At 56.1% G+C, this 13,276-nt stretch overlaps 1 protein-coding gene across 1 annotated transcript in view; it reads left to right on the top strand.

Moving 5' to 3' along the window:
• The window catches only part of LOC129512489 (constitutive coactivator of peroxisome proliferator-activated receptor gamma-like), a 72,545-nt gene that overhangs the window by 20,378 nt on the left and 38,891 nt on the right, over positions 1 to 13,276 (top strand). The window contains exon 5 of the mRNA XM_055329754.1: positions 3,103 to 3,195. Coding sequence (XP_055185729.1) covers positions 3,103 to 3,195 — 93 coding nt within the window. The remainder of the gene's footprint in view (positions 1 to 3,102; positions 3,196 to 13,276) is intronic.

Below are 13,276 nucleotides of genomic sequence, written 5' to 3' on the forward strand. Positions count from 1 at the left end.
TGCAGGTAGGGGAGCCTGCGCTCACTTTGCTCTTGCTTCCCAGCACCTGGGCGCAACGTGCCTCTCCTGCAGCTGTCACCGTGAGGGAGACTGGGCCTGTCGGCGGCCCCGTGTCGTGGCGAGAAGGCAGGCAGCCCTGAGCTGAAGGCAGCGCTAAACCGCTGAGCCGCTGGGCTGCCCTGAAGTCATTAATCTTATATTTACGAATTTATCCAGAGAAGCAGGCTCCCTGCAGGGGGGCCTGATGCAGGACTCGATCCCAGGACCCCGGGGTCACACCCTGAGCCAGAGGCAGATGCTCAACCCCTGAGCCACCTGGGACGGCTTTCTTTATCCCCTTAGACCTCTTGTCCTCGACGCCGTTGAGCTGTCTTGGCTTCTACTCTGACCTCCACACATGCTTGACCTGGGTCTCCTCTGACACAAACATCACATTTTCATTTGCCTGGATTAGAGAGACTTATGTGACTGTTTCTCAGAGCCGAATTTACTTTATGAATTATTGATTGTCTTTAAGAATCTCACTCTTGGGGGATCCCTGGGTGGCTTAGCGGTTAAGCTCCTGCCTTCAGCCCAGGGTGTGATCCTGGAGTCCTGGGATCAAGTCCCACATCGGGCTCTCTGCATGGAGCCTGCTTCTCTCTCTGCCATGCGTCTCTCATGAATAAATAAATAAAATCTTAAAAAAAAAAAAAAAAAAAAAAGAATCTCACTCTTGTTCCCGAGTCCACTTCAAGGGAGCTCAATACTGATTTTCCTTTTTCTTTCCTAAATTGTTGTTTTCTTTTGGCTCTGCCAGTGTGGCTCTCGCTAGTTGTGGATTTTGCATTCTGTGACAATGTGGTATGGTTCAACAACTCCGAGATTTCACTGCTTCATTATTGGTGTCACATGCACTAATGTAAACTTTAGTTTTTGCTTTATTGTTTTGAGGAGGTTTTGGTACCAGACTTAGCAATATAAACGAGTAGAGGGTGGATTTTTAAGTGTAAAACCGCTTTTTAAAAAATCTTATTTGCTAAATAATGCAAGCACATACGAATTAATGTTTTCTGTCCGGCATGTCTTAGGCCACAGCCGAGGTGGGGCTGTGTGGGGAGCTGAGCTCTCTCATCCAGAAACATAAGTGTCTTTGCTTGTTGATTCCGTCTGTGTGCGTGTGGACGGTCACTCCGTGGACACACATTTGACTTCCTCTTTCCCGTAAGAGACGTGGGTGGTTGAACCTGTTCACACTCGTGCAGGTGACCGTCATGGAAATCCGTGTCCAGCAGGAAAAGTCCACCGCACAGAACAGGAGCTTCACATCTCCTGTATCTCTGTGACCCTGAAGCAGAGACGCGTCAGGAGGGAAATTTCCACCTTTACCTTCTTTCTGAAAGCACTAATGATGACCTTTAAATACAGATCTCTCTAGTGTGGGTCAGCGTGAGGCAGACATACGATGTTACTCTGACTTAAAGAGCATATTTAAATTGAAGCTTCTTGAAACCAAAAAATAACGAATCGCCACATCAGTGGCAGCTCTGAGATTAAGATGGAACTGTAGCATTATTCACCGGGTTAATCTCGTAGGGTTTCATAAGGCTTAAAAGATAAATTTATAAAAATATTGTCTTTCCATGGATAAGATGTTTGTGTGACATGGGATCCAGAACCCGTAGAGAAACGAAATGCTCTCATACCCTCCAAGTCAGCGACAACACCACCGCTTTGTATTTAAAGGCTTACCTGAGAGCCTCGTCTGGAAGGGTGAGTTTACATCGTAGCAAGGGTACGTGGCCTCCATAACCTGTAGTAGAGCAAGTGCTTTAAGTGGTCATATGCATTAAGTGAAATCCTTAAACGTCCGGTGTTACCAAGACTCTGGTGGTCGAGATCTGTTAACTACCTTGGTTACCTGGGAAAGCTGTGGCACACGGCGTACTTCTCTTTTCTCCTAAGTTGGTGTTTTTAGATCAGCCTTCTTCAAAAGTTGCTCATGGGGAGAAGCAGAATTATATTCCAGCCCAGTCTCAGTGGAGAGCGATGGGGGTTTATGGAGTAAAAACCTGTGTTCTCTGCTTGGTCTTGCCTCCGTAGACTGGGAGCTTTCTTCTTGGTCCCGAGCACTACACGTCTGTGGATTTTTTGTTAGCCACAGCTGTCATTTACACAGAGGCAACAGGTCCTGGAGGATGGAGCAGGGCAGGGTAGTGACGGGGCCGGTGCCTTCCGTGGGGCCGAGGTGAGCGATGCCCGGAGTATTGGCTTCTCTAGAAGAGGCCAGTGGGAGAGCAGGAGTCCCCAGGGAACTGTCTTTCTGGTTTATGGTGGGGTCGTTTCTATCAGGAATAAACACTAGCCTTTTTATCACAAGGAAGAATTGACATTCTCACCAGTGGGTCTGTGGTCGTCATCCTGATTTGCTCCCTTCAAGCCTTTACTTGCCGCAGAACACATTCCTGTCTGGAAAGAAGTTCTCGTATTGTTACTTTGGCGGTGGGCCCGTGAGCAGGAGCGCTGCGCTGCTTCCCTCTGGTTGAGAGTGTGGTGGCTGAGCTGGCGAGGTCACCGCCCCAGAACCCCGGGGCAGGTGGTGCCCAGGCCCTGCCCTCATTGCCGTCGATTCTTGAGACCAGAGTTTCCCCATCTGTCTCCCAGTCCCCGCCCTCCTCGTTCTTGCTAACATTTTGATGGGACCCCCTGACTCCATGGAAGGTTGGAGGGGTTCGTATGTAGGGTCCTGTTTCCATTAAACTGGGATCTGAGTATGCAGGCGTTGCCAGGGCTGGCGGGGTGGTTGATCCCAGCCTTGGTCACCTCAGCTCCCGCTGCAAACCCCTACATCGCCAGCTCTGGGACCTGGTGGCTGGAACCATCCCCTGTGTTGCTCTAAGACTCCAGCTTGGCAGTGGCTCATGGCCCCTCTGAGGCGTTGCAGAGCTTCCGCCTTGCTGCGGAGTGACCAGGGCCCTGTGCAACGTGGCCCCGGGCGTTGTGCACCGTGGGCTGTGCGTGAAGAGTCCCTGCCGACCCCGGCGTCTGCCCGCCGCGGGGCCTCGTGCAGAGTGTCCGTTCTCCCCGGAGCTAACACTGCCTCTCCTTCTCTCTCCCTCTCAGGTGGACACTCTTTGCCTGGAGGATCTGCATGCTTTCATTGCTCAGGCCTTGTGCCTCCAAGGAAAGTCCACGGCGCAGCTCGTCGACCTACAGGTACGGGCCTGATTGTCCGTTCTGGAGACCCCCTGCCTGACCAGAGGGTCCTCACTCTTGCCCGCCTTTTCTTCTGTTGTGTTTTTTAAAGTTTTGGTTGGTGTTCCACAGACGGGATCAAAGGGCGTATTTAATCACGCTGCTTTTATGATGCCGAGTCCTGCGGGGTTAGTGACGTTCAAGCAGAGCTGTGAGCAGACGGCATCCCGCGTCCTTGGAGGCGGCCTCTAGACCTCGGTCACACTGGGTCACGTGCTCACAAGAGCCACCTCATTCCAGCGCTGAGAAACGTGTCGTTGTTAATCCCGTGTCAGTATTGTGGCAACATGAAGGCCGTCGTTGGTTTGATCCCTTAGTACCTTGCTGACGGTAGGAAACTAGGACGCCTTTCTCTGGTGTTAGTTAGTCTGGCCCGTACGCGCCCTGTCCTGTCTGCCGTCTGTAGGCCCGGTCCCCCGGACTCCGGTCACCGCGCCCGCCTGTGTCCTCTCCCGGCGCTGCTGTGGAGTGTTGCGTAGTGCAGGTCACGCACCTGTGCTGCTTTTATTCCCATGTTGCCCCTCGGGGCGGGCGGGGAGGGACGGTATTCCTTTCATTTCACAACCTGGCCGTTGGCGGCCAACCCCAGCTGCTCTTCTGCGGCCACACCCTGTGAGATCCAGCGGCTGTTTCTTAGGGGAAAACCCAAGGTCAGGTCAGTCGTTGGTGGAACTTAAGACTTTGCTTTATAAATGCCATTGGGTAACGATAAGGAGTTTTATCCATAGATTCTAGTTAATTGAATTAGTTTTCACTTGTCTTTCCAGGGGAAAAAACTATTACATTTCATTTACGAATAACTTCTGACCTAATGTCCCAACTCCTGCATGCCGGGTTTACCCCATGAACTGCTCCTCCCAGTTGTCCAACTAAAGGACGGTGCCAGGTTTTGTGTGTTAGCAGTTTTGTTACATTGTATTCAAGAAAGTTATTTTTAAAAGTGGATATTTTTTCCTCCTTTTGGCAAGACACAATTAACAAGTGAATTTTGGGTTATTAGAAGTTTAATGAATTCTTTTTCTCTGAGCTGTAATTGACACGTTATGTGCCGCGGTGTTTGTGTACGTTGATGCAGTGGTCACGCAGCAAGTCCGGTTAGTATACGTCAGCACGGAGTTACAGAATTTTTTTCTTGTGATGAGAACTTTTTATATTTATGCTCTCAGCAACGTTCAGATACGCAGCACAGTATTGCTAACCGTGGTCCGCACGCTGGACATGACGCCCGCCGCTTACTAGCGCCGTCACTGGACGTCCCTTCTGACCTTCACCCACTTTAGCCGTCCCTGCCCCCAGTGACCACCGTTCTCTGTGTAGAGGATTGCACAGAGACGTGAAATCACAGTATTTGTCTTTCTCGGACTTATTTTACTTAGCATAATGTCCTCAAGGTCCATCCACGTTCCCACTAATGGCAAGATTTCCCTTTTTTTTTTTTTTTTCAAGATTTCCTTTTTTTTATAGCTGAATAATGCCGCGTCGGGAATATACACCACACCGCCTTGGTGTACTCACCAGGTGACGGACATCGGGTTGTCTGCATAGCCTGTCGTCTGCTGTGAGTGATGCTGCAGTGAGCGTGGGCTGCACGTACCTCCTCATGACAGTGATTTATCCCAGGAAGTTGCGTGCTGGAATGTGGGGAAGTTCCAATGTTGGGTTTTTGAGGAGCCTCCACGCTGTTCCCCAGAGAGGCTGCACCAGCCTGCTTTTCCACCAGCAGTGCACATGGGTTCCCCTTTCTCTGCATCCTCGCCGGCACTTACCTTTTGTCTTTTTAGCGATGGCCCTTCGTAATAAGTGTGGGAGGTAAGTGGCCACGTATGCATAGGCTGACTTTTGACCTCTCTACTCCGTTCCGTTGATTTGTGTCTGTTGTTATGCCAGTACCTACTGCTTTGGTGGCCGTAGCCCTGTAATACGGCGTGGAATCGGGGACGTGACACCTCCAGCTCTGTGATCGTAGCGCACCTGCTCGTGGGGTGTTTTGGATAGTATGGACATTTATCAGTACTTGTTCTTCCAACCCATGAGCACAACTGTCTTTCCATTTGTTCACGTCATCTTCATGTTCTTTGATCAGTGGTTTATAGTTTTCAGAGAGCAGGTTTTCACCTCCCTGGTTGTATTTATTCCCGGGGATCTTATTCTTTTTGATGCGGTTGTAAATAGGACTATTCTCCTAATTTCTCTTTCTGATAGCTCCTTATTACTGCATAGAAATGGCACAGATTTCGTGTATTGACGTCGTATCCTGCAGCTTTATTGAATACATTGATTAGTTCTAACCATCTTTTGGTGGCGTCTTAAGGATTTCTTATGTATAGTATCTTGTTATTTGAAGATAGTGAGTTTTACTCGTTCCTTTCCATGTGGACGCTTGTGTTGCTTTCCCTGGGCTGGTTGCTGTGGCTGGGACTTGCAGTCCTGTGTTGAATAAAGGCGGCGAGAGTGGACATCCTCGTCTTGTTTCCAGTCTCAGAGGAAAAGCTCTCAGCTTTTCACCACTGGGGATGATGTTAGCTGATGGCTGTCCCTCCTTTTGGCAAAACACAATTTTAAAAAGTGAACTTTCAGTTATTAGTAGGTTAATACAATTCTTAACACTAGATTGTAGCCCCAGCTGCGTGGCCTTCCTCCCAGACGGCTGTCCTGCTGCCACTGGCCTGCTGCTCTCATCTCCCCTCCTGGTAGAATTAAACAGGCAGCCAAGCAGGCAGAAGGGAAGGGGACTTGGAGGTCGTGCCATCTGCCTGGTGCGTGTGGGCGGTAGGACGAACTGGAGTCGATGCTGATTCTGGCTCCCTCCCTGCTAGTTGCATGACCTTGAGCAAGTTCTTAGGAACAAACAGCAGAGCCTGACTTCCCCCTTGTAAATACCGCGTGGGTGCTCTCCATTGGACTCGTGTGTGTGGTCCCACCGCTGCCTTGTCTTGGGCAGAGCCGAGGTGGAGTCGGCTCTCGCCACCCACCAGGGGTCTTTTCTGGGTGGGGCACCTGCGGGAGAGTGCCCGCTGCATGGGGTCCTCTCCCCCAGGCCCTGCGCTTGCCAGGCTGGCCGGAACCTTCCCCGTTGTTTGAGCTTCTCCAGCAGAAGCGAGATCTGCGGCAGCTGTGACTGACATGGGTTCCCTGGAGGGACTGTAACTGGGCAGCTCCAGGGACCCCCAGAGGGCCCCTGCGGCGAGTGTCCCAGGAGGAGGGGTGGTCAGGTTTGTTTTACCAGCGGTGGGGCTGGAAACACAGATTTCAGAGGCCTCGTGGCCGCCCTGGGATTCGGTTGGTTGTGGAGCTGCCGTGAGGTGGCGGGGCACGGCCCCCCGGGTCTCACTCCGCTCCCACTGCCCAGGGGCAGTCGTCAGGGGCTTAGCTGTGCCTTTGGTCCCCCACCCTTGTCTTCACCACAAGCTGTGGTCCTACACGGCTGCAGGGCCTGGTGCCCCTGCCCACTGGTGCTCATGGGAATCTTCAAATGCCCTGTTAGGTTCGCACCCAGCATTATTTTTCTTGTCCCAGCAGGTCAAATAGAGCTTTAAAATGGTATACAGAGTGACATTCATTAATAATCCGCGTGATGGGATTTTCCACGTGGAAACGGCAGCTGGCATTACGTGCACACACGCGTTCATTCACAGACACGAGGCTGCTCTCGGGGTGAGGAGTACGGGAACTGAACCTGCGGCAGTCACAGGAGAGAAGAAGGGAAGAAGGGAAGTGGTATCACCTGTAATTAGGAAGGTGCAGGGGCGCTTGATGTGCCCACGCACAGAGGGCAGGCCCACCGGGGACCTGCCGTGACCGTCCCCTGCCGGTGCTCGGGGACCCGGCGTGTGCACCATACTGTACACACTTGGCTCGTGCAGCCCCGTGGGCACCCGGGGTTAGGGATGTGGACAGGACGAGGTTGGGGTGTCTGCAGAGTGAGGAGGGACGCTCCGCTAGGCAGTAGGCAGAGTCTCGCCGAGCAAGCGACCTGGGAAGCCCCTCGCTCAGCAGCTTGGGGTGGGTTCTTGGGGTCTCAGCAGAGGGTGCTGTGTTGTCAGTGTCTCTTCCAGTGCCACAGGGAGGACTTCTCGAGATCTGCTATGGGCGCACCTGCTGTGCTGGTGTCAGCGCACCGTGCCCCTCGTACCAGCGCCAGCGGCACTGCGCACACGCAGGGCACGGCTGGGTCCTTATGGACACGGCGTCTCAGATGGGTGAACTGCATGCGTGCTCCAGGCCATGGTGCCCATGCCGGCAGCAGCTCCTGGGTGACATATCCCCCGGGGGCCTCGGGCAGGACCTGACTTTAGGACGACCTCGCTTGTTCTGGACACTCAGCCCCCTGGGCACCTGCACTGAGCGCAACGTTCTCCTGATGCCCTGTCGTTGCTGTTCCTCACCACGCTCTGCGTCCCTCCCCTGCTGGGGCCTCGGTGGTGTCAGCTGGAACAGCCACCCTTCACCTCCAAGACTCGTCTAGCGCTTCTGCGGGCTTTCCTTTGAGGAGGAAGGTCACTGCACGGCGATTCTTGAGGACTGAGAGCACGCCGCTGGCCTCTGTGCTGGGCCCAGAACACACTCAGGCATGAGGACGGCACTGTATCTTGCAAAGTAGGCTGTTGGTTTTTTTAGAAAAATTATAAATATTTTACAGTAATTTTTTTAAAGATAGTATTTATTCATGAGAGACACAGAGAGGCAGAGACATGGGCAGAGGGAGAAGCAGGTTCCCTGAGGGGAGCCCGATGCAGGACTCGATCCTGGGACCCCGGGGTCACGCCCTGGGCTGAAGGCAGATGCTCAGCCGCTGAGCCCCCCAGGTGTCCCTGCAGTAATTTTTATACCATTCTTTATAGAGAAAGAAAAGTTCTGTCCTGTTATGTTGTGAGAGAGATGAAGGTGGGAGTCGTGGCTGAGGCCCCCTGACGGGGCTGGTGAGGGTGCATTCTGCTCTGGAGTCCAGCCCACCTGTGCTGAAGTCTGGGTTTGGGGTTTGGGAGCTGGGGGGTCAGCGATGGAGGCTTGTTCATTGTTGGTCCTCCGCGTCACCTGCTGGATGCTGTACAAGTGTCAGATGCTCGGTACGTTTGAGGTCTGAAGACACTGTCGTCTGCTGGAGGCAGGACGAGCGGGACCTTGGAGGCGGTGCAGGCAGGCTGCAGGCTCAGGCTGTGCTTGGGGCGTTGGCCTGGGCCGGGGCGCCGCTGCGTGGTCATGCTTCCTGTCGTCTCCCCAAACAACCTCCTGGGTAAAAGCAACTGTAGAAATCTTGCATTAAAAGATCTTTAGTCAGGGGCCCCTGCGGGGCTCAGCAGTTGAGCGTCCACCCTTGGCCCAGGACATGACCCCAGGGTCCCGGGATTGAGTCCCACGTCGGGCTCCCTGCGTGGAGCCTGCTTCTCCCTCTGCCTGAGTCTCTGCCTCTCTGTCTCTCATGAATAAATAAATACAATATTTTAAAAAATAAATAAAAAGTAAAAGCTTCAATAGATTCTACTATTTTTTCTTAAGATTGTATTTATTTATTCATGAGAGACATGGAGAGAGAGAGGCAGAGACTCAGGCAGAGGGAGAAGCAGGCTCCACGCAGGGAGCCCGACGTGGGACTCAATCCCGGGACCCCGGGGTCACGTCCTGGGCCGAGGCGGTGCTAAGCCACATGGGCCGCCCAAATCTATTGAAACTTTTAAAGTTGACGCAAGTACAGAAGGTGAAGACTCCCTGGACAGATTAGATACGTGGCGGCAAGCAGGTACCCTCATGCCCACAGGACCCAGACGGGCTCCTCCGAGGGTCGGCTGACCAGGTCTTGGGGGCTGGGGGGAGGTGCCCTCCCAGCTCCGGCAGCCGGTCACGGGGAGCTGACCTGTCACCTCCTGGGCCCTTGGCCCCTTGGCCCTGCGGTCACACTGCATGTCCCCCGGGCACACTTTGGAGGACGTGAGCTCCGGGACGCAGGCACGTTTGTGGAGGAGCAGGAGAGGGCTCTCGTGACACTGGCCGACCCGGTGCCTTTCCTGCGCTGCCGTCCCGGCCGGAGATGAGCCGTTTCTCTGGTCTGCGGAGCCCCGAGGGAAGCACAGATCCTCAGTGGCCACAGCCATCCTTCCAGGCGTCGTTCGAGTGAGGACATGTGCGTCGCTCGGGACATCTCTGGCTCCCGGTGTCACGGTGCGGAAGGGCCCAAACGATCCACCTGGCTGCATGGATGCCCCACAGCTAAGCTGCCCCTGAGGGGGCGGACGCAGGAGTCCCCTGCAGAGACGCTGCTTGCTGCATAGCCTCGCGTGTCCCCCCTCGCAGCGTCTGTCGGTGCGGCAGGACCCTGGCAGCCGCAGCAGCCACAGGTGGGACAGCCTCGGTGTGGAGGCTCCGTGTGTGCATCCCGGTGCCCCACACGGCGCTGGAGCTTTAGAACTGAAGCTGTTGGAGACAGGCGCCCCACTCTGCTGTCCTCACTGTCCACTTGCCCCTGGCCGCGCTGTCGCGGCCCTTCTCCTGGGAACCCCTCCCTGGGATGTTGAGACTGGCCTCTGGCCTCCCCTCTGCAGGTCGCTTGCACCTGGGGCAGCGGCCCAGGACGGATGCTCAGGGGTGTCACGCTGGGCCATGGCCTGGCCTTCCGTGTCCTCCGTCCCTCCCAAAGCCCCCCCGACAGGCTGGCGCTGCCCAGACCTGGCCTCCCGGCCTCCTGCACACCCTGCGCCGAGGGATTCCTTTCCTGGTGGAAGGACCTGTGCTCACCTGTGATACCTGTGCGGGGCGGCTGTCTGTGTGCCCAGTGACGCCTCACCAATGTCACCAGATCTGCTGCAGGGCCTGTCCCTTCCTTCTGCCTGAGGGTCCCTGTCCTTCGCGCTGTCCTCGCACCCCTGGGCCGCAGCCCTTCAGGACTGCACACTCGGCTTCACTCCACCCGGGTCTCCTCTGTTCTCAGTTCAGCGGGTGCTCAGTGAGTTTTGTTTCCATGAATTGAAATATCTTCTCACTTATTTGGGGTGGAAGCTGAGTCTTTTATGACTTTTATGGAATCTGTGCATTTGATGGTATTTGGATGCTGATTTGCTTAGTACTTGCTGTACTTCTGTGTCGGCTACAGTGCTCGTAGGAGTGCTTTGTCTTCATGAATCAGTCTTCAAATAAAATGTATTTTTCTACAATGGAAACAAATCTTAGGATATGCTTTGTGTCCTTTTTTTTTTTTTTTTTTAATTTTATTTATTCCTGAGAGGCAGAGACACAGGCAGAGGGAGAAGCAGGCTCCCTGCGGGGAGCCCAATGCAGGGCTCGATCTCAGGACCCCGGGGTCACGCCCTGAGCTGAAAGCAGATGCTCAACCCCTGAGCCACCAGGGGCCCGACATACTTTGCATCTTAACCTTCCTTTTCCAAACTGCATTGCACAGGTTGGCAGCAGTGTGCCGGGGTGGAGGGATGGGGTCCCTGAGACGTGCTTGTCCTGTTGCCTGTCCCCTGCTGCCCCTGCTGCCCCCACAGGACAGGGGTGCCCTGCAGTGTGTCCCCCGGGGCGTGGCGCGCCCGCAGCTACAGCTCACGCTGCCCGGGTGGGGGCGGTCTGTGTCTTCTCCCTCCTGACCCAGGGCCTGCCCCTCGCTCTTGCTCCGACATGTCCTGCCTGTGGCACACCTGAGCCTGAAGTTCTCCCAGGGGCAGGATGTCGGGAAGTCAGAACCCAGAACTGACTGTAGCCCCTGTTGCTGGCGTGTGCTGATGGGGGATGTCCCGGGTGAGCAGAGGTGCAGGCGGTGAAGGAGAGCAGTGGAAGTACAGCTGATCCTCCAGTGTTGCCTCCTCCTGTTTCTTGCAAACACTAGTCTGTTATGGTTCTTGTGAACTTGGTTCTTCCCGTAATTGTACAGTTATGAGTAGATTGTATTCTCTCAGGTCGTTGCAGGTCTGACCGTGTCGCTGCAGAGGTGGATGTGCCACCCTGATGTGCAATGATGTAGGAGTGGAGGCGGGGGAGCAGTTCCCTGGGGTGGGTGCCCTGGGGCTCAGTGCGGGGGTGAGGATGTGCAGGGTCTGCAGGGGTCCCTGGGGTGGGTGCCCCGTGGCTCAGTGGGGAGTGAGGATGTGGGGGGTCTGCAGGGGTCCCTGGGGTGGGTGCCCCGTGGCTCAGTGGGGGGTGAGGATGTGGGGGGTCTGCAGGGGTCCCTGGGATGGGTGCGGGGAGCCGTGCCCCGGGGACCCTCGCAGGCCGTGCTCTTCCCGTCCTGGTTCCTCAGGCTCCGGAGTTCCCAGCAGGCTGGCCCGGCCTTCAGTAAGCTGTGCTTCTCTGCTCTGCTGTGGGGCCTTCATGTGAGACGTCAGGAGAAATAGAGAAATTGTCTTCTTGTTAGTGTGAGCAGGTGTCGGGACGGCTGCAAACAAGAAGCCGGAGCCCCAGGCCCGCCGACGCCAAACTCCCCTGGGGTAGCACGTCCAGGCGGCTGGGTGGCCGTTGTGTTTGTCTGCGGGGGCGTCCGGCGTTGGGCCTTCAGTGCTGTTTGCGGGGCGCTGCCGCAGTCAGGGCCCATGCCCGGAGCCCCATGTGTACGAGTCTGTGCACCGTGGCCTGGATACAGATGTGACCCAGTGTAAGGAGAAGCCCGACTCAGTTCAGCACGTCCTAATCTCTGGAGCAAACGCTGTCACCTGAGGTTGGTTATTTCCCAGGAGCAGACTCTGGTTCCACACACGGTGCCCGGGGACATGTGGACGCTGCCGTGTTACTACCATCCTTCCTCTGCCCCTGGCGTGGCACAGGGTGACGCGGCATCTAGGCTGATAGAGGAGGGCTTTGGGGGGACCACAGTCGGTCATGTTGGGGCAGAGAAGCCGCCTTCGTCCTGTTAGGCTGGGGCTCCTGGAGGGCGGGGCCTGCACGATAGCCTCGCTCGGGCACCTCGTCCACTGCCCTGACTCCCTGGGCCCAGACGAGGTGATCTCCCCCTGACCCTCGGCTGGCACGGGGACACCCCGCTCTGGCTCTCCTGCAGCAGCTGTGGCCTAGGGCCCTCCTTAGCTGTGCTGCAGCATTAGCTGTGCTGGGGCCTGTGTCCCGGCTTGGACCAGCGAGCACCCCGGGCCGGGGTTGTGCCCAGGCCGGGCTGCCGTGGCCTCTGGCCCGTGTGGGGTCACAGCTCGCCCGTGTCACAGGCATGCACACGGGAGGGCAGTGATCCTGTCCTTGCCCGTAAGCACCGTGTTCTGGAGTGGAGTCAAGCCGTTTCCTAATACAGAACCCTCCACCCATCTATCTGCAGGGCAGCAGCAGCGTCTAGCATGTTCTGGTATTGGAGCAGCAAACTCACTCACTCATTGCCAGACCCGGCCTGGGGGTGCAGGAGAGGAAGGCGGCCGTCCCGGGAGGGTGGGTCCAGCAGGCACGGGACAGGTGAGCGGGAGGGCCTGTGCCTCCGGGCTGGAATTTGATGGATCGGAGGAGAGAGTAGGGTCAGGACAGGAAGGCCTTGGGGGGAGCAAAGAAATTGGTTGGGTTCATTGTGCAGCTTAGAGACTGAAGAGGTGGCTCTGCTCACAGCTGGGGCTCCCCGGGGATGTGGTCGGGGCTTCGGGCAGCAAAGGGACAGGAAGCCCTGGGTCCTCATGTGCGGTCTCAACAGGTAGTGGTGAGGGGCCAAGCACGGGGTGCGGGTGGACAGGACCGTGAGAAGCGTCCGGAGGCGGGCTGGGCAGGGCCCAGGGGAGGACCCAGGCGCGAGCATGCCGTGTCCTGGTCGGGGGTCCCAGGGAGACACGAGGGCCTTGGTCGGCACACGGTCACATGTGAGGTGTGTGTGGGTCATGGGGCCTGCACGTCTGAGCGTGGGGAGTGTTGGCGCTGGAGATGGATGTGGAAGACGTGCCCACGTTGGGAGGAGGACGTTAGCGTCAGGCTGTCCGTGGGGGCCCCTGAGAACAGCCCCCTCAGGACGGCAGGGAGCTAGCCAGGAAGACGGCCCCAGGGGCAGGGCGCCCGGGGGGGGGGGGGCAGGCAGGAGGACAAGGATGAGGACGGGCGTGCTGGACTTGCACTGGAGTAGGTTCTGGAGAGT

The sequence above is a fragment of the Nyctereutes procyonoides genome, unplaced genomic scaffold (assembly GCF_905146905.1).
Source record: "Nyctereutes procyonoides isolate TBG_1078 unplaced genomic scaffold, NYPRO_anot_genome, whole genome shotgun sequence".
NCBI classification, from domain to species: Eukaryota; Metazoa; Chordata; class Mammalia; order Carnivora; family Canidae; genus Nyctereutes; species Nyctereutes procyonoides.